Genomic DNA, 20,875 nt, shown 5'->3' on the forward strand with positions numbered 1-20,875 from the left:
CGCTATTGATGTCGCTTGAACTACGTCGATATTTCCCCAAAGAGGAAGGGATGATGCAACACAGCTACGGTAGGTATGTCCCTCAGTGATGAAACCAAGGTTATCGAACCAGTAGGATAACCAAGCAACACTATGTAAATGGTACCTGCACACCAAGAACAAATACTTGCAACCCGACGCGTAAGAGGGGTTGTCAATCCCTCCCGGTTAAAAGGATAGATTGGTTTGTAGGATTTTGGATAAATAGATCTCGCAATAAAACAAAATAAAATAAATAAAGAAAAAGTGCAGCAAGGTATTTTTGGGTTTTTGGAATAATAGATCTGAAAATAAAAGTGAATAAAAATAGATCTCATAGGCAAATATGATAAAGAATAGACCCGGGGGCTATAGATTTCACTAGTTGCTTCTCTCGAGAAAAATAGCATATGGTGGGTAAATAAATTACTGTTGGGCAATTGATAGAAGTTCAAATAATTATGACGATATCCAGGCAATGATCATTATATAGGCATCACATCCAAGATTAGTAGACCGACTCCTGCTGGCATCTACTACTATTACTCCACACATCGACCGCTATCCAGCATGCATCTAGTGTATTAAGTTCATAGAGAAATGAAGAAATGCAATAAGAACGATGAAATGATGTAGACAAGATCTATTCATGTAGGAATAGACCACATCTTGTTATCCTTAATGGCAACGATCAATACGTGTCTTGCTGCCCTTCTGTCACTGGGAAAGAACACCGCACGACCGAACCCATCACAATGCACCTCTTCCCATGGCAAGAAAAATCGATCTAGTCGGCCTAACTAAAGCAAAGATTCAGAGAAGAAATATGAGGCTATAAGTAATCATGCATATAAGAGATCAAAAGAAGACTCAAATAACTTTCATGGATAAAATAGATCTAATCATAAACTCAAAGTTCATCGGATCCCAACAAACACACCGCAAAAAGATTTACATCAAATAGATCTCCAAGATACCATTATATTGTATTAAGAATCAAAAGGGAGAGAGGAAGTCATCTAGCCACTAACTACGGACCCGTAGGTCTATAATGAAATACTCATGCATCATCAGAGAGGCACCAATGAGGATGATGAACCCCTCCGTGATGGTGACTAGATTGGATCTCATGGTTCTAGAACTTGTGGTAGCTGGAATTGTGTTTCGTCGACTCCCCTAAGGTTTTCGTATTTTTGAGGTATTTATAGAGCAAAGAGGCGGTCTGGGAGGCGGCCGGGGTGGGCACAACCCCCCAGGGCACGCCTGGGCCCCCAGGCATGCCGAGGTGGGTTGTGCTCCCCTCGGAGCCCCCTCTGGTATTGATTTTCTGCGATGTAAAAAAAGCAAAAAACAGCAAGTGGCACTGGGCACAATGTCAATAGGTTAGTCCCAGAAAATGATATAAAGTTGCTATAAAATGATTTGAAAACATCCAAGAATGATAATATAACGGCATGAAACAATCGAAAATTATAGATACGTTGGAGACGTATCAGCATCCCCAAGCTTAATTCCTGCTCGTCCTCGAGTATGTAAATGATAAAAACACAATTTTTGACGTGGAATGATGCCTATCATGTTCATCACATATTCATTTCTTTTATAGCATGGACATTTCGACTTTTACATGATTCAAAGCAATAGTCTAGTTTTGACATGAAGATTTTAATACTCAAGCATATCAACAAGCAACCATGTCTTTCAAAATATCAACACTAAAGCAAGTTATCCCTAGCACATTATGCTCAATCATTGATCCATTCATGAAACACACTCGCATATTAGCTACACCCAATGCTCAAGTACGATCATAGTGCCCCTTAGTTGGTGCTTTATAAGAGAAAAACGGAGACTCAAAAAATAAAATTTGCATAAAGTAAATAGAAAGGCCCTTCGCAGAGGGAAGTAGGGATTTGTAGAGGTGCCAGAGCTCAAAGCAAAAAAAGATAGAGATAAAACATTTTTGGTGGCATACTTTTCCTGTCAACGAAAACGATCGAGTAGTTCCCAATACTTTCCATGCTAGATATATCATAGGCAGTTCCCAAACAGAAAATAAAGTTTATTCCTTTTTCCACCATACTTTCGCATTCCACGGCTAGCCGTATCCACGATGTCGTCCATACCAACACTTTCCAAGGAATTTATTATTTGACAACATAAAGTAAATTCATTTTTCATTTCAGGACTGGGCATCCCTAATACCTTTGTCGTACTCTTGTGCAATGACAAGTGAATAAACATTCATCTTGAGAATAACACATTTAGCATGGAAAAATATCAGCCACCCTCTACCGTTTCATGAGCGGTACGAGCACACAAAAGGAAATTTATTTTGAAAATTAGCGATGGCACATACAAATTTGCTTAGAACGGCATGGAAATACCACATATAGGTAGGTATAGTGGACTCATATGGCAAAATCGGGTTTAGGGATTTTGGATGCACAAGTAGTATTCCTGCTTAGTACAGTGAAGGCTAGCAAAAGATTGAGAAGCAACCAACCAAGAAATAAAAAATCTCATAAGAGAGCATTAAGCATAACTAACACCGAATAATACACCACAAGTAGGATGTAATTTCATTGCGTAAGTATTAATCTTCGTTCTTGCATAGGGAATCACAAACCTTAACACCAATATTCTTACTAAAGCATAATTACTCATCAACATGCCTCACACATCACTATCATCATATCTCAAAACTTTTACAAACAATCAAGTTTATTTTGTCCATTGATCTTCATGAAAGTTTTTATTATATCCCTCTTGAATATCTATCACTTTGGGACTAATTTTATATGTAGCTTTTGATAGCTCAAACAAATCTAAGTGAAGAATATGAGCATAAAATTTTTATTCTCTCAAAATAATATAAGTGAAGCATGAGAGAATTTCTTCAAAAAATACTAACTATCAAATAAATCTAAGTGAAGCGTGAGAGCATTTCTTCAAAAATAATAAAGCACACCATGCTCAAAAAGATATAAGTGAAGCACTAGAGCAATTCCATAGCTCAAAAAATTTAAGTGAAGCATATAGAGCAATTCTAACAGATCATAGCATAATTTTTTCTCTCTCAAATAGGTGTGTTCAGGAAGGATAGATGACACAAATTAAAAAGCAAAACAAGCAAAGACTCATATAATACAAGATGCTCCAAGCAAACCTCATGACATGTGACGAATAAAAATATAGCTCCAAGTAAAATACTGATGCTCGTTAGAAGAAATAGGGGATGCCACCCGGGGCATCCCCAAGCTTAGTTGCTTGTTCCTCTTTGGATAAATAACTTGGCATGCCATGGGGTATTCCCAAGCTTAGGATCTTCTTACTCCTTATTCCTTCATCCATCGTGATCTCACTCAGAACTTGAAAACTTCAATCACACAAAACTCAACAAAACATTTGTGAGATCCATTAGTATAACAAAGCAAATCACTACTCTAAGTACTGCGGCAAACTCATTCATATTTTATTTTTGCATTATATATACTGCATTCCAACTTTACCATGGCTTATACCCTCCAATACAAACCATAGATTCATCAAAATAAGCACACAACGCAAAGAAAACAGACTCTGTCAAAAACAGAACAGTCTGTAGCAATCTGAAAACTTCGAATACTTATGTAACTCAAAACATTCTAAAAAATTAGGACAACGTTGGCAATTTGTATATCAATATTTTGTCCAAAATCAGGATTTTATCGTGCTTCTGTGATTTTTAATAATTATATGACTGACGCACAAAGTTTATGTTTTTTCAACAAGATCAAATCATCTATCACCCAACATGATCCCAAAGGCTTTGCTTGGTACAAACACTAACTAAAACATAAAAAACACAATCATAATAGTAGCATAACTATGCAAACACTCAAGAACAGAAAGAAAAAGACAAAAATAAATTTTATTCATTGGGTTGCCTCCCAACAAGCGCTATCGTTTTATGCCCCTACCTAGGCATAATGCAAAGATCTAGTTATTGTCATCTTTAGTTTCCAACTCCTAAATAAAATACTTAGAATTCTTCAAAGATTTAGCATACAAATTTTCAATGACAATACTCCTAGGAACTAGTTTGAAGAATTCATTCTTGCAAATAGGGTCTTTTATCACTTCAGCAAAATCCGGGTGAATACTAATCATCTTAAGATCTTCTTTGTTACTATTAGAAGTTGCACCCTTGCTTTAGTGACTTGAGTAATCTTGTCAATTTTTACTAGAGTTTTTTCAATAGTTTTAGCAGAAGAAAAAGGCGTGCTTAGATTACTAAAATTTTCTTCCAACTTATCAATTCTAGTGGGGCTCTCCTCTATTCTCTCGTTGAATGCGGGTTCTTTTTCTTTTAGTACTTTAAGAGCATCTCCCGCTTTTGACCCAATTCTATTCGCAAGATTATGCATCCTTTTATCTACTTTTTCAATGTTTTCTTCAGTGAGCCTTTCCATAACATGCTCGATAGTTAAAGTTGTTTCATTAATCATAAGAGGTGGCGAACCAACTAGATTTCCCATAGCATTAAAAACATCTAGAGGACACATCAAGATATTCCCACTGGTAATCGTATCAAGGATGAATCTATACCAAGTAGTAATGCCCACATAGAATAGCGAAGAAGAACAACGGTAGATTGCTAACGAATAGATCTATTATGAGCATTGAAAATCCTATAGCAAGCATCTTTTAAATTCTCCATGTCGGTGTCAAAACCGGCAAATCTCGGGTAGGGGGGCCCAAGCTGTGCGTCTAAGGATCAATGATAACAGGAAGCCAGGGGACACTGTGTTTACCCAGGTTCGGGCCCTCATAAGGGAGGTAAAACCCTACTCCTGCTTGATTATATTCGACGAGTATGAAGATTACAAGAGTTGATCTACCTCGAGATCGTAATGGCTAACCCTAGAGGTCTAGCCTATGAGGATTCTAATGATGGTGAAAAGTGCCTCCTACGAACTAATCCCTCCAGTTTATATACACACCGGAGGGGGCCTAGTGTTTGTACAAGGTCGGTTTATTAGGAAAGGAAACCTCTGGACTCTATTCTTGCCGTCCACGTACTGAGAAGTTCCATCCGGACACCGTAGATAATCTTCAGCTTGATCCTGTATGGCCCATGCAACTTGGCCCATACTCCTAGGCCGGACAGCCGAGGACCCCCGAATCCAGGACTCCTTCAATAGCCCCCGAACTTTCCTTCAATGATGATGTAGTATGCGGATGCAAGTCTTCAGCTTTGCAAGGCGGGTTCCCCATTATACTTCGGATTGATGATAGTCTGGCATCGGTTTTCGTGTCCAGTCTTTATGATTCCTCCCTGTCGTTGCCTCGATTTCCATGAGTCTGAGTGAATGCGAACGGTCTGTTATCCCTGTATTTTAATATTTTTGACAGGCACATTCCGCGCTTATAAAACGAGGTGAGATCCTCGAAACGCCATCTCGCATCACCCCAAGAGCAACAGGACAAGCCACGGAAAAATTCAGACCATGGCGAGTGCCCTTGGCTCCTCCTCGCGCCCTCATGGGCCTTAAGAAGGGGACTGGCAGAGTTGATTTGTATCCCACCTCCAGCTTAGTCGGCTCCAAACGCAAGGATATCTCCCTCCCTTGGATCTAGTCTCCGTACGGGCGGGGTCAACTTCTATAGGTGTTAATGCATTGCCGGAGAATTTCCCCAATCCCAGCCAAGGGGAGAGGGTGTGCTTCATCTCATTCCTCTTGAGGGGCATGGGATTCCCAATCCACCCCTTCCTTAGGGGCCTTCTAGAACACTATGGGATCCAGCTACACAACCTCACAGCAGGTTCTATTTTACATATCTCTAGCTTCGTCGCCCTTTGCGAATTATTTTTGGGCTGCGAGGCTCACTTTGAACTAGGGACAAAGTTCTTCTGCCTCGTCCCCCTCCATCAGGGCAGCGGGTCTATTTTTGAAGTGGGTGGCGCCGAAGTATGGCGCATAGCCGGATTCGGCTACCCGGCCAGGACTCCGAAGAAAGGATCTGCCGAATGGTCTTCGGAATGGTTCTATATCGAGGATGTACCTCTTTCGGACCCTGTTCGGCGTGGACTACCTGAGTTTTCCAGTGCCCCCTTGAAGAAGCTATATAGTTGGCGCCCCAAGTCCCCTAAACAGGAAGACAGTGCGGAAGTGATGAGATTGGTAAACAAGGACAAGGTACTGACCCATTCCGGACTCTCCATGGTGGAAGTTATGGCCATTACGATATAGAGGTGCATCCAGCCACTTCAACCCAGGGTAACCCCCTTATGGAACTATAACAGGGAGGACGATGCATCCCGCTACAGGCGAAAGGGTTCAGATAGCCAAGCCGCATTGGCTGCCACATTGGCCGGCCTTTATAAAGGAGAAGAACAATACTTCCTCCATTTAAAATGCCGATAGGTCTTCTCCATGTACAATCCCATTGAATTGGTAAGTTTCCTAACCATTCAGTACTTTTTTACTCATTGAGATGCATTAACCAAATACTCTGGTTGCTTTTTAAATAGTAATGGAGGCAAATTGTCAAGAACATTAACTGCCCCGCCCCCAGCCAGAGGATCATGATCGCAATGAGGAACCCGGATTCCATGAGGATCCAGACATATTTGTAGAGTTTGAAAATGGAGTATACTATTAGGCGAGCCTTGACGGCTCGGAGGTAGCCATTGCAGCCGACCTCTATCCTTTCGTGAAGGTAAGTATCCAGAAATTGTATTCTCAGGGAAGAGAGATACTTCTGCTCATCTCTTTATCTTCCGCATTTGGACCATGTTTCGCAGGATCGGCGCTCAGCGAGCCGTACTCAGGGGCGGGCGACCAAGAGAAGGTCAGCACCTTCGTGAAAGGTTCATGCAAAATGAAAGGAAGTCGGAAGCACCACTGAACCTGCTCCATCACCGAAAAGGTATATTCCTTTTATTGAATATTTGGGCGTGAGGCCGAATTGTCATTCGCATCCTCCTTCTATCATCGCAGGAGGGGTATACGCGAAACGTGAGCAAGATCCCAGCCAGCCGAGCCTTGGCTAATACGGCGCCGGAGATACCAATGAGGACGGGGGCGCATGCTGATGCAGCATAGACTCGTTCGTCTCACGGAGATCCAGATGAGATGTCCGTTACTAACTCCAAAGTGGAGAGTGCAATGAATCATCGTCACTTAAAAGAAGCCTTGCGTGCCCCTGCTTTAACGGAGCCGGAGTTTACCGCCCTAAGCACTGTAGGTGCATATACCCGAGCTGCCCGGGACGGACTCACTGGGGTTGCTCGCCTGTTCTCAAAGGATATGCATGTACAATTCTTTATGAACTTAATGAATAGATAGTAGTAGCCCCCGAGACTTAAAACGGGTGGACAAAGCCGATTCGAGGATCGTTTGATGACCACAGGTTCTCAAGGAGAAGAACAGTGTGTTGACCCGGGAGCTCGAGACAAGCCGGACACAGCTAAATGCCGCTGTCTCCTAGCTTGAAGATAATGTAAATTGCAAGGCAATGAGATTTGTGATTAGGAACCTGATAGATGTTGATGATGTCTCCCCGGCAATGGCGGCAGAAGTTCCTTTTGATGTTGCTTGAACTACATCTGTATTTCCCTAAAGAGGAAGGGATGAGGGAGCACAACTACGGTTGGTATTTCCCTCAGTGATGAAACCAAGGTTATCGAACTAGTAGGAGAACCAAGCAAAACTATGTAAATGGTACCTGCACACAAAGAACAAATACTTGCAACCCGACGCGTAATAGGGGTTGTCAATCCCTCTCGGGTAAAATGATAGATTGATTTGTAGGATTTTGGATAAATAGATCTCGCAGTAAAACAAAATAAAATAAATAAAGAAAAAGTGCAGCGAGGTATTTTTGGGTTTTTTTGAATAATAGGTCTGAAAATAAAAGAAAATAAAAATAGATCCCGAAGGCAAATATGATAAAGAATAGACCCCGGGTCCGTAGATTTCACTAGTGGCTTCTCTCGAGAAAAATAGCATATGGTGGGTAAACAAATTACTGTTGGGCAATTGATAGAACTTCAAATAATTATGACGATATCCAGGCAATGATCATTATATGGGCATCATGTCCAAGATTAATAGACCGACTCCTGCCTGCATCTACAACTATTACTCCACACATCGACCGCTATCCAGCATGCATCTAGTGTATCCAGCTCATGGAGAAATGGAGTAATGCAATAAGAGCGATGACATGAATAGACAATATATATTCTTGTAGGAATAGACCCCAGGTTGTTATCCTTAATGGCAACAACCAATACGTGTTTGTTGCCCCTTCTATCACTATGAAAAGAACACCGCACGACCAGACCCATCACAAAGCACCTCTTCCAATGGCAAGAAAAATTGATCTAGTTGGCCTAACTAAACCAAAGATTCGAAGAAAAAATGCAAGGATATAAGTAATCATGCATATAAGAGACCAAAAGAAGACTCAAATGACTTTCATGGATAAAATAGATCTGATCATAAACTCAAAGTTCATCAGATCCCAACAAAGACACCGCAAAAAGAGTTACGTCAAATAGATCTCCAAGAGACCGTTGTATTGAGAATCAAGAGAGAGAGAGAGAGGAAGCCATCTAGCTACTAACTACAGACCCGTAGGTCTACAATGAACTACCCACGCATCATCAGAGAGGCATTAATGAGGATGATGGACCCCTCTATGATGGTGTCTAGATTGGATCTCGTGGTTCTGGAACTTGCGGCGGCTGGAATTGTGTTTCGTCGACTCCCCTAGGGTTTTGGATTTTCGGGGTATTTATAAAGCAAAGAGGTGTTGTAGGAGACGTCCGAGGTGGGCACAACCCACCAGGGCACGCCTGGGCCCCCAGGCGAGCCCAGGTGGGTTGTGCTCCCCTCGAAACCCCCCTCTGGTACTTCTTTGGCCCAACAGGTGTCTTCTAGTCCAGAAAAAATCTCCAAAAAGTTTCACTGCGTTTGGACTCCGTTTGGTATTGATTTGCTGCGATGTAAAAAAACAAGCAAAAAATAGCAACTGGCACTGGGCACTATGTCAATAGGTTAGTCCCAAAAAATGACATAAAGCTGCTATAAAATGATTGTAAAACATCCTAGAATGATAATATAACAACATGTAACAATCAAAAATTATAGATATGTTGGAGACGTATCAGCTATCACCTGGCACGATAGGCGACGCTAATTGGGTAGGTGGGGTGTTGGTGTTCATACCTTGCTGAGGCTGCTTGGTCGTGGGTGTGCTCCCGGCCGCCTCAAGAGGCAGCAGACTCTTCAGCCACAACATGATCCAACTCTTGCAATCGCCAAGCTGCCGTGGGGTCTCGTTGTCATCTCCCCCTAGTGCTACTGGAGGAGCCAAATTCTCGTGGCCCGGTTTGACACTGGCCACGGAAACCTTGAAGACGTCAGGGGGGATCAGCCAACTGTGGAACAATTCTTCCTTCGGCTTCAATATCGTCTCCTTTCCCACGTCCACCTTTTGGCCGCTGCTGGTGTACAATATGGTGCACGGGGTTACGTCGTCCTACAAAGACATGTCTGTGACGTGAGACATCCGAAAGGCAACGGAAACGGGATATTATACATATATTGAAGAGGGACAGTGTGACAGGTACTGTGAGAGCATCGAGCTCAACCAAAGATGAAGCCCTACCGAGCACACCAGAGACGAAGGACGGGCTGCTATGAGCAGGTGCGGGAGCAAGTGGGGTTGCATGAGCAGGTGCTGGTGCAACACTAAATGAGCTGCTCCTGAAGAATTTGAAAAGGGGAAAGTCCGCTGCCTCTTTATCTGGATTTTCCTTGGTCCAATTGACGATAGCCGGAATCAAGACACTATACGAAGCTGCCATTTCCTCTTTTGCGGCAGCAACTGCTGCTTTGACTGTCTCAGCTGCTTTCTTATCAACCGCAATCTAAACCTTCTTGTCGATGTTTTCTTCGTTTAACCTCCGTCTTTCATTTCTCTCCTCGATGTTCTCACGGTAGTACTTCTTCTATGTTGCGCCATCTTCGACGCCATGCATGCGTCCATATGACAGCCGAGTGTCCAGCGGGAGTCCTTTCAATATGTTCAAGGCCCGGTTGAATGGGGTGTCCCACTTGGGCCTCGCCAACGCCTTACACGGCGAGTCGCTTTTGGCTGCAATCATGTGCTGCTCTTTCTGCAAAAGGAACGTGGATCGTTTACAAATGTGACTAAACATGCAGTCGAATTGATCAGAAGCTAAAATTAGGGGGTAAATTAATAATTACTAGCAGTCTCATGAACTCCTTCGTGGCCGCGTCTATATGGAAAACCTTGTTGAATGGGTCCCGACGGTACCGGGCCCTGATGACGTCACGCTCCCGTGGGACGGTGAACTCCGCCAAGGGGTCTGGGATCCTCAGACTTTCGCGTTCCGCGCCCTCCTTGGCCCAAATGGGCCTCTTCCCCATGTAACCATGGCTTCCAAGGTAGTGGCACCCCATGCTCCTCTCTTGAAGCCCCTTCATGTACTCCAAATTTTCTTTGGCAGCTTCGGCAACGTAAGCATTCTTGAATATTTCGAACTGCTCTTCCGTAATTGTCGGGATATCCTTTACAATCTGGGAGTAGGGTTCCTCTTTGATGATGATCCGATGTTTCACCCTTACTTTCCAGGTGGACAATGCACCGCTAAACTTGCCCATGGCGCGTCTGTTTATCTTCTTCATTGCCGGGTCTTTCCATGGTCGAGTATATTTCATTTCATCCCGGCCCGGGAACAAGAATCCCTGGTGCAGCTTCATTAGGAGGGAGTGCTCCATATTTGGTATCTTCTTTAATTTCCCATCATTGATGGTGGTGGTTCCCCATAGGATGCAGCCTATTTGATTGTCGTAGCATATGCGCGCTTTTGGCTCAAAATTGCCGGGGTCCACCTCCGTGACCACCAGTCTAGTAGTATTGAGCTGGTCTGGGCGCCGTATCCTCTTCGGCTTTGGTTCTATAGTGGCTAATCGCCAGTCTCGGTGCCGGTGTCAGTCTTGGCGCCAGTCTCGATGTCGGTCTTAGTCTCAGATGTGACAGGTGGGCACTGCAACAACAGTTGCTCCTCGAGATAGTTCAAATAGGCATCTGTCGCCTCATAGAAGTTGCAATCACCAAAACCATGCCCTTCATCATTGCTACCCATGTTTCCTATGATTAAATCTAGTCAATTAATTCTAGACATAATAAAATGAATAATGACATAAAAAGGCCTATGTTTTGCAGGACTATTGATTCAATCCTGTTGTGGCAAGGCACTCGATATGTCCTAGTTTGTAGCACAAGTCATGCCTCAATTCATGGAAAGTTTCGGCATGACCTTTGCTACAAAGTGGACAAATCGAGCGCCTGAAATTTGCCGAAACGGAACAACATTCCAGCAAAACATAGGCCACTTGGAATCATTCACTGTAAACAACAAAAGGCCATTTGGGCACAATCGAACCACTTCAATGTTGCATATAACAGGACCACTTAAGAACTTGTACATGAGCAACTACAAAAGTAGATATACATGAGCAAACACTATTGAGGAATTTGCATATAGCATGACCACTTCAAATTTGCATCTCCTAGTGTTTGACACTTCAAGAAAATCTATACAAATCTCATGCTCTCTCAAACTCATTTCAAAAACCAAATATAGATGGATGAACCCAAGAAACCTAGAACCTTTACATATTTCTGTCCTAAATTGTTGTCCTAATATAAATTATGAACCCTAGAACTCAATTTATGTCCTAAATTTCAAATTATGAACCCTAGAACTCAACTTAAATTATGTCCTAAATTTCTGCCATAATAAAAAATCAGTAAAAATTAAGAACCTACTGGACTTGCAACACTAATAGATATTTATATTTTTATATTAATTTTTTCTCTAAACTAAACCCTACTGCCCTAATTAACATCTAGTTAAACCCTACTGCCCTAACCCTATACTTAAGCATGTACAAGTACTAGCTAATTTGATGAACCCTAACTAATTAGATGAACCCTGGCTACTTAAGCATCTATAACTACTTAAGCACCCATTGATGAATCCTAGGAATCATACAACTACTTAAGCATACATTGGGTCCAGAACAACTATACAAGTACTTAAGCAACTATACAACCCTAAAATATATTTAGTTAACTACTTAAGCATATACAAATTTGTCCTAAAAATTATATTTAGTTAACTACTTAAGCATATAAAAGTTTATCCTAAAAATTATATTTAGTTAACTAAATTGGGTGCACAACAACTATACAACCACTTAAGCATCTACAAGTACTAGCTAATTTGATGAACCCTATCTAATTAGATGAACCCTAGCTAATTTGATGAACCCTAAAATTTGATGAACCCTAGGAATCCTAGCTAGGCAGAGGTAGGGGAGGAGGGGGAGGAGGTGTAGGCGTGTGCTCACCTCGGGCGCCGGCAGAGTTAGGGAGCAGGAGGAGGCAGAGCAGCCGAGGGAGGGGGCGCGCGGTGTCGAGGCCGGGGTCGAGGCTCGGGAGGGAGGGCACTGAGGGAAGTAGACGGTGTGCGAAGGGCAGCAGACGGCGTGCGGAGGGTGATGGGAGGGCGCGCGGAGGCTGACTGCGATGTAGGGCGACGGCGGTGGCGACGACAGAGGTACGAGTGGGGATTTGGGGGAAGTGGCCGGGGGGGGGGGGGGGGGGGGGGGGGGAGAGAAACCGCGGGGGGTTTAAGTCAAACATAGCGGTAGCGCCGGTTCGGAAAAGCGGTATATCTAACTTAGCTATAGCAATGGCTACTAAAACGTGCTAGTGCTATAGGCAGTAGCTATTTATTTTCCTTTTTTTTCTTTTTTTCCTCTTCCTTTTCCTTTTATTATTTACTTTTCTTGTTTTTCTTTCTCCTTTATTTAAGGAACTTATCTATAGCGGGGGTATACAGAACACGCTACTGCTATATTAGCTATAGCTAGCGCTTGTTCTAAACGCACGCTACTGCTATGCCTTTCTCCTTTATTTTACTTTTTCTTTTATTTTCCTTTACATTTTCTTTTTTCCTTTCTGCTTTCTCTATTTATTTCATTTTCATTTACTTTTCTATCTGTTTTTCCATTTTATTTTATTTTCATTAGCAATAGCGCTTCCCCAGAAAACACATTGTTACAACCAACTTAGCGGCAGCGCGTTTTCCCTAAGATCGCTACTACTATTCCTAGCCTGCCGAGAACAGTGTGGGAATTGTAGTAGTAGCGATTTTTCTTGCAGAGGCGCTACTGCTACCACCATAGCTATATCGTGTTTTGAGACCCAACGATACGGGTAAATAGCAGTAGCGCTTTCTTTTGACCAGCGCTACTGATAATCCTCTGTGTATAAGGTTTTCCCTACTAGTGATAGGAGGGAATACATTCGTGCCCACAACGTCATACTTACACAAAATCTCTGGACATGAGCACGTCATGATTTGGGTCATGGTATGTTTTTCATGATGCATTATCTTCATATTTTTCTCTCACGTAGCCAAATTTCTCATAATTCTATTGGATTATCTTGTCTTACTTTTATAGTATACAGAGTAAAACAACTATCAGTTCTACGATTAAGAGCATGGGCTAATCATAAATATGATCTAAGTTGTTTTATTATTATTATTTAGTCCAAATTTCATGAATTTTAACAATGATACCACATTGATTAGTGTAGAGAATGATAAACTATATCATTTCAATAACTACATATATACTAAACCACATCGGTTAGTTCATAGATATTAACAATTCAGTTCTTTAGCATGTCTCGAAATTTGATAAGCAATCAACGAAGAGTCTTCGGTGCAAATTCTACACCCGCATATAATTTTTTTTGACTATTGTGATTTTAGAAAGAAAAAAATTAAAACACCTCTTTAGTGTGATGTAGTGAATATTTGATGGAAATAATTAATATTAAGGGTTAGAGATAAAGCATGAAGTTTGGCAGGACGACTTAATTGGTAGTTGAATCATATCACTATTGTGGTATTCTATGTTTTCCAGTGCCACTTTGTTACATCATACATTTAGCATACTCATAGCTGATAGATCTGCAAATGGGTAAAAAGTTCTGCTAATTTTACAAATACCTCTTTTAGTGTGGCGTGTTGACTTCTCATACACAAAGAGTCAATCTCATAAGGCTTATAGATGAAGTAGTTTGCCAGGACCACATAACATGTTTGCTTAGTCATGCCCTTTTCCAAAAGCTCAACCTAATGTTCTGTTTGTTTTTTCTTCAAATATGTAAACAATAAATAATAAATATACAAATAGGTCATTGTGTTCCTCATATTTTCCCTTTAAAAAGCTTATCTAACAAACCATAATGACTATCTAACAAGACAATGATGTATTGAGCGCGATGCATGGTTTTCTTATGAAGTCACATCAATTTCTGCGAGATAAAAATAGCTTAGATAATTCCACAGAGCATCCCCACGGAGAAAAGACAAAGAATTGACCTCAGTGGCAATAACGTGTCGAGTAGAGCTACATAATAGAAGTGCAAGTGTCACATCACCTTGCAAAGTGAAGCTCCTATCAATATTTAGTCATTGCCTTTCGGTGAAGACCTTATATTAAAGGCCAAAAAATGTAAAAAAAATGAATGTCCATTTTATTTCGAACACTCCCATGCCTAACCTCATTTTCTCAGGTTTTCTTTGGCATGTATGTCGTTCACATGCTTGCACATTTCTAGAACACAACATTCTGTTAGTCAAGAATTCAAAGCTCACGTTTCATAATTGTTTGGGAACATAATTGTAACTAATGTATTTTGCCTGTTTTTGTTAATTGAAATTGCAAATCAAAACATGTTTTAATCCCCATGAAGCTCAATTGAAGTTTATTTGCTATATGATTGTACACATAATTATACCAAAACATGTTGTATATCCTTACATATAATATCTATATCATGGGAAAATCGTGGATTTACACTTCATACTTGTATTTGAATGTGACTGAGTATTCAATGGTCTCTTTGCTGATAAGTTAACTAATGAAAAATAAACGATACATCTATGAAACATCATTACCTCTTTATATCCACATTTCTACAGGTCTAAAGTGACTTTGTCCGGTGGCTTGAATGGCTCGCCAATAGGTTGTTTATTTGTACCAAGCACAAGTAGAGCTCCTTTGTTCTATTGTTTGAGACCATGTGTTTCAAAGAAAGGATCAAAAGCTCATTTGTGTGCAGTTACAAGCTGTTGAATGGCTGGGTTAGTAGCCAGGCTCAAAGATACTACGAAATACAAGGACCTATCATATGTGTGGTTGGGGAATAACAACAGAACATACATATAGGAGAGAAGCTAAATAGGGCTATAAGTGTGGCTTGCAATCCGAGGCCGCCTCCTGGCATCCCTGGCCCCGAACCCACCCCCGCACCAAGCCTTCGGTCTTTGGCCACTGAGCATCGTAGGAGAGGGAGAGAAAGGCCACTCCTTCCCCACCCCATGAGCTCGCGGGATCACCAGAGCACGGGGGCAGGGGCGGTTGAGCCTCTGTGATGTATTGCTATCTTTTCCGTCGTATTCATATTTTTATGTACACTTGAATACCCTACGTTGTAACGGGATAGAAATATTCTAGTATATTAGCTCGTGACTTACCTGCCCATTTTAATATGGTTCTGTAAATAAATGTTTATCAGATCCTATCTGTGATTGTGTAAATAAATGTTTGGTAAATCAATTAAGAAGAAATTGGTACAGAAGGTAACTAATTAAGGTAATTGATTAGCATACGGGGAAGGTGCGGAAAAAAGTGTGATGGAACTAAAAAACGGTTGGACGAAAAAAACCCATGAAGGAAGGTGATGTGAGGGGGAAGAACCGGTTGACGAAGCGTTCTGCTCTGCTGGTAGGAAAAGAAATACTACTCTTTTTTTTAAGAAGTGGAGAAATTAGAGATATCCTAGATTACGTTTCTCTCATCTTTATTGCATCAAGAGCAAAAAAAAAAGAACACCAGACCAAGGGTTAGTCATAAATACGTGTGTCCTGTGTTCTACAAAAAAAAACGTGTGTCATGGTGGTGTGCTGAGTCAAATGCTGTACTTCTGTGTTTCTAAAAGGATTTGGAAAAGAATATAAAACGGCAAAACAAACTTTAATTTGCTGCGTGGGCTTATTAAACGCACGGGCGCTGCCTGGCTAGCTACTCCGGGGTTGGTCCATATGGAGGTGGAACGCGTGAAGAAGCTGGCGAGGGAAGAAGAAAAGGCCCAAAGCAGAATAATCCAGGGAATCCCGGAGGAATGTCTGGCGAAGGCCATCGGTCTGACCTCGCCAGCCGACGCCTGCCGCGCGGCCGCAGTGTCCACCGCGTTCCGGTCGGCGGCGGACTTGGACGCGGTGTGGACACGGTTCCTGCCGCCGGACTGCGACGCCGTCCTGGAGCGGGCCGTCCACCTCGTGGATGCTCCCTCCAAGAAGGAGCTCTTCATGGACCTCAGCAACGAACACGTCGTCCTCGACGATGGCAAAATGGTCTGTCGATCAGCCCTTTACTTTTGCAGTTGCACTTAGCTTTCTGACGATGGATTTGGTTAAACACGCATGGGCTATCACTAGAGTTTTGGGCTGGAGAGATCGAACGGCGCCAAATGCTACATGTTGTCAGCAAGCGAGCTGGTAATCGAATGGATGCATGAAAATCTTTACTGGACAAGGAGGACCGACCCTGATTCAAGGTATACAGATGTACTAGTATACTTTATTTTTTGTTTATATATATTGTTTAATGGATTACTCTAGCTAGCTTGCCTTATAGTACCACTAAGCAGTACTGGTAAGTGGTAAGCTAGGTGTAAGACTGGTAGGACTCGCTTACTACTCTCTCCGTCCCAAAATTCTTGTCTTAGATTTGCCTAGATACGGATGTAACAAGATTGCATGTTGATCTGTTTGACAATGAACTGAGATAGGTTCTCCAAGGTGGCAGAGCTTCTCTCAGTCTGCTGGCTCCACATCTACGGCACGATCAACAGCAGGGAGCTCACTCCAGCCACCCACTACGCGGCCTACCTCGTCTTCAAGCTCACCCATGATGCCTCAGGCCTCAGTTCCCCGCGGCAGACATCGTTCGTCAAGGTAGGTGGCGGGCCGTGTCTCCAGTCCTGCCGGCCTTCCAGCACCAGCGGCGGTGCCTCTTCATCCCTGCTGGTGGGGAGCACCCACACAGTGTCTCTCCATCCCTGCAACCGTGCTTCATGCACCCGTAACGGCGCTGCGGCTGCGGAGCCGCACGAGCACGAGCAAGGAGGAGGAGTCGGCGGTGTCGTGAGGTACCCGCGGCATCGGGTCGACGGGTGGTTGGAACTGGAGATGGGCGACTTCCACACGGACACGGACATATGCGGTGGGGATGATGTTATGATGGAAGTGCATGAGTGGGAGGAGCTCAAGTGGAAGAAGGGACTCATCATCGAAGGAATCGAGATCAGGCCTAGAAATTAATAATGGTGAACAAATTAATCTCCTCGTACCATATTGTAAGTCGTGACTAAATAATTTGTCTCGGTTTGTACTCTTTGATCGACTGTTTGAATAAGAATATGTTTTAACACGGTACAGCACGCGCAACACTGTTGCATGGATTTCCTAAATCGTTGTTGTTTTGGTTGTGTGTGATAGAGGGGGTCCATCCTATACGATTCAAAGAATCGTTTGTGATAGGGCGAGCGGCTACTGACGATTTTCTAAAGTAATCGTATGCAAAGTCGCGGACTATCCCACACGTTAGACCTCGATGTTACATTTGTGATCCTCGAGACATCCAAAACGATTACGCGGATATACTCGTATGCAAAAGATGGAATCACAAACATTTAATCTACCTATCTGTTTGCGATAGGTACATTATCACAAACGGTTAATAACGGTAAAATGTGTGTGGTGCCTCTACTATCATCTGCGTGTTCATTTCATAACTCCTCAGTCATCTTTGTGTACATCATGACTCAGTAAAGCTTCTAGTGCATGAACATACTTCCTCTTTTTTCCTTTGATCCTGTAGATGCAGTAGTATTTCTTGAAGATTTCACCGAAGCACAAATGATGCAGTCCTGGATCTTCTCCTTTTTCCTTTTGGCAAGGCATGTTGTGATAATCATGCGCTTGGTTGGGAGGAGATGTCGCCTTGCTTGGGACGGGTGATAATCAACCTGCTCACGAGAGGGTTGGGATGGCGCCTGGAAATCCCGTCGAGCTCAGGGTTGTGGGACTCCGGAGGCCGCTGGCGAGCCCTCCATGGCCACAACGGCAGCAACCTCCATCATCGCGAGATCCACGACGACTCGGGAAGGGAGAGGAGCGGCGTATTCCGGAAACGCAACTATTCGAGTTTAATGGAGGTGGTGAATCCAGCTGGTTGATTATCCAAAACTACAGGGTTCCTTTTGTAAAGTTACTAATAACGGACGGGCAAAATCATTAATCCCTTTATTAGTAGGTATAGACTAAGGCTAGATGGACCAAAGCAAGACTAAAACTAATCGAGCAAAGTCGTTTAGTCAGCATCATGGATGCGTCGACGTACATGCACGCATGCTCACATGTACAAGCCCCATCATGATAGTCCGGCCATAGATGCCCATCAGATCTTTGCATTTTCAGAGTACAACTACTTGACGCTGCATTTTGGCCATCTTAACAAGGATTATTTATCTCTCTTCTATTTATTTTTCGAAGACATACATGAAAAGTACTTTCGCTTCTACTCCTACAAAGTAGTTGTCCTTTTGAACAAAACTGTACAGAGTCATACTTCTGAAATTTTGACAACTAAAATCTTTAAAGTATTTGTACCAGATACCTGAAATGACAACTTTTCAGAGGAGAAAGAGGGGTTTGGTACACGGAAATGCTTGGTATCGCTTACAACGAGCGATACCATAGTGAATACCCACTGTGCGCTCCTAGTCGGCCGGCCCGTAAGCGGGTACTAACATTGTCAGGATGATCGTTCTTTCGTTCCAGTTTTAAGAAGTTTCCGAAAGGTTTTAAAAGGTTGCTAGCAAAAAGGTCTGTGCGGAAGAAAGAAAATCATAATCTTGAATGGCCATGACCATATTTTGCTCCATCACGGAGATACAATATCACTCTCAATTTCAGGAAATCATCAAAAAATATTGAGATCATGAATATTTTAAAAGCTCGTGCAGAAATTTGAAATCACAAACGTTTTCCCAATTCATGAATATTTTTACAAATTTTCAAATATTTTCTAACACCAAGAACATTTTTTGAATTCATAAACATTTTATACCATTTGCAAGCATCTTTTCAAACAATTTTCTTGAATCGCAAAAAATTTGGCATTTGGTGGAACAATTTTCGAAATTCACGAATATGTTTTTGATTTAACGAATATATGTTTTATTTAACAAACGTTTTTTGAAATGGATGATCACTTTTTGAATTAGAGAATTTTTATGAATGAGTAAACTATTTTCTAACCCGTTTTTGAAAATTTTACGATTTTTTTCGTTCATGAACATTTTTTGAATTAGTAAAAAAAAATCAATTTCATAAATAGTTTTTAATAAACAAAGTTTTTAAACAGTCATAATTTTTTTTTATTTCTCCACCATTCGTTATCAAAATTTTGAATAATTTTCAAATATAAAAATATTTTTTAAATGACACGAATATTCTTTTGAATCCACAAACATTTTATGATGCATTAAATATTTTATTTCGCAACTAAATTTTTTTCAATTTTCCCAAGTTTTTTTAAGTCCCAAGTTATTTAAAGTATAAAAAATAAAATAGAAAAGAAAAGAAAAATTAGGAAACAGGCCGCCCGCACATGGGCCGGCAAAAACGGACGAGCTGCGTCTTCTCCTAGCGCGCGGAGCACTGTATAAGGATATCGATACTCATGGGCAGGCTAAGGCGGGGTATTCCCCTGTGTGCAACTTTTTTTATCACTTATAGTAGATGGCATTCGTCTGTAATATTTTGTAACTTTGGAAGCAATATTCATGACTTACCGCCAGAAGTAATAGCTGATTTATTATTAGGTAGAGATAGAGATACGTCTGTTTAATTAAATTGTTCCCCTTTTCCTTTCTTTTCTCTACTGGTTGACTTCAGGTTTAATTTCCTGCCTTTTATTTTTCTTCACTATTTGTGGTTTTTAGTTTTCTACTTTATTCAACTTCATATTAAATTTTTTGAATTCGGGAAAAAATTCAAATTCGTAAATAATTTTTTAAATTCGAGAGGATTTTAAAATTTCATGAATTTTTTTGAAACTCCTGAAATATTATTCCAATTCGAAAAAGAAATTCAAACTCATGAATACTTCTAGTTTGTAGACATTGATAAAATTCACCAATATGTTTAAAAATTCATGGTTTTTTAAAAATTATCATTTCAAGAAAAATCATAAACTTTTTTCTAACTCATGAACATTTTTCCAAGTTATGATTTTTCTAAGTTCTTAAAATTCATGAAAAGAAAACTAAGTTTGTAAATATTCATCAAATCACGGTTAGAAACGGCAAACCAGCAAAATAAACATTGTCCGGAAACGGTCTGAAGAAAATTACTCCTCTCTACAGCGTCTTCGGCCCACCTTGGCGCCTACATGTGAGTTCTCACTTAGTGCTGGCTACGACCGACGGAACGAGTGACGGGGCACGGCTTTGTCTCGCCTATTACAAGAGGCTAGATCGTCTCCCCTTAAATGGACCAAATTTTGGGCCCGGCCAGTTCTGGCATGTGAAATTTTGTATTATTTTAGTTACAATCATACGTTATTCTTTTGTTCCTTTTCTTTTACATTTTTTTTCGAAATAATCTTGATCCATATATTCC

The 20,875-nt window shown here is 41.5% G+C and overlaps 1 protein-coding gene across 1 annotated transcript; it reads left to right on the forward strand.

The window, feature by feature from the left end:
- The first annotated feature begins 16,224 nt into the window (after positions 1-16,224).
- LOC123082565 (F-box protein PP2-B1) lies at positions 16,225-17,559 on the forward strand. Its single transcript, XM_044504873.1, has 3 exons — positions 16,225-16,540; positions 16,625-16,743; positions 16,978-17,559. The coding sequence occupies exons 1-3, from the start codon at positions 16,229-16,231 to the stop codon at positions 17,507-17,509; spliced, it is 963 nt and encodes a 320-aa protein (XP_044360808.1). The 5' UTR covers positions 16,225-16,228; the 3' UTR covers positions 17,510-17,559.
- Positions 17,560-20,875: the final 3,316 nt, after the last annotated feature.

Source organism: Triticum aestivum, chromosome 4A, assembly GCF_018294505.1.
Source record: "Triticum aestivum cultivar Chinese Spring chromosome 4A, IWGSC CS RefSeq v2.1, whole genome shotgun sequence".
NCBI classification, from domain to species: Eukaryota; Viridiplantae; Streptophyta; class Magnoliopsida; order Poales; family Poaceae; genus Triticum; species Triticum aestivum.

Excerpts from the sequence above, each read along its gene's own strand:
- LOC123082565 (XM_044504873.1), top strand. The coding sequence starts at position 16,229 with ATGGAGGTGGAACGCGTGAAGAAGCTGGCGAGGGAAGAAGAAAAGGCC. Across the intron at positions 16,541-16,624 it reads TCCTCGACGATGGCAAAATG|AGTTTTGGGCTGGAGAGATC; the intron begins GTCTGTCGATCA and ends GGCTATCACTAG. Across the intron at positions 16,744-16,977 it reads AGGACCGACCCTGATTCAAG|GTTCTCCAAGGTGGCAGAGC; the intron begins GTATACAGATGT and ends GAACTGAGATAG.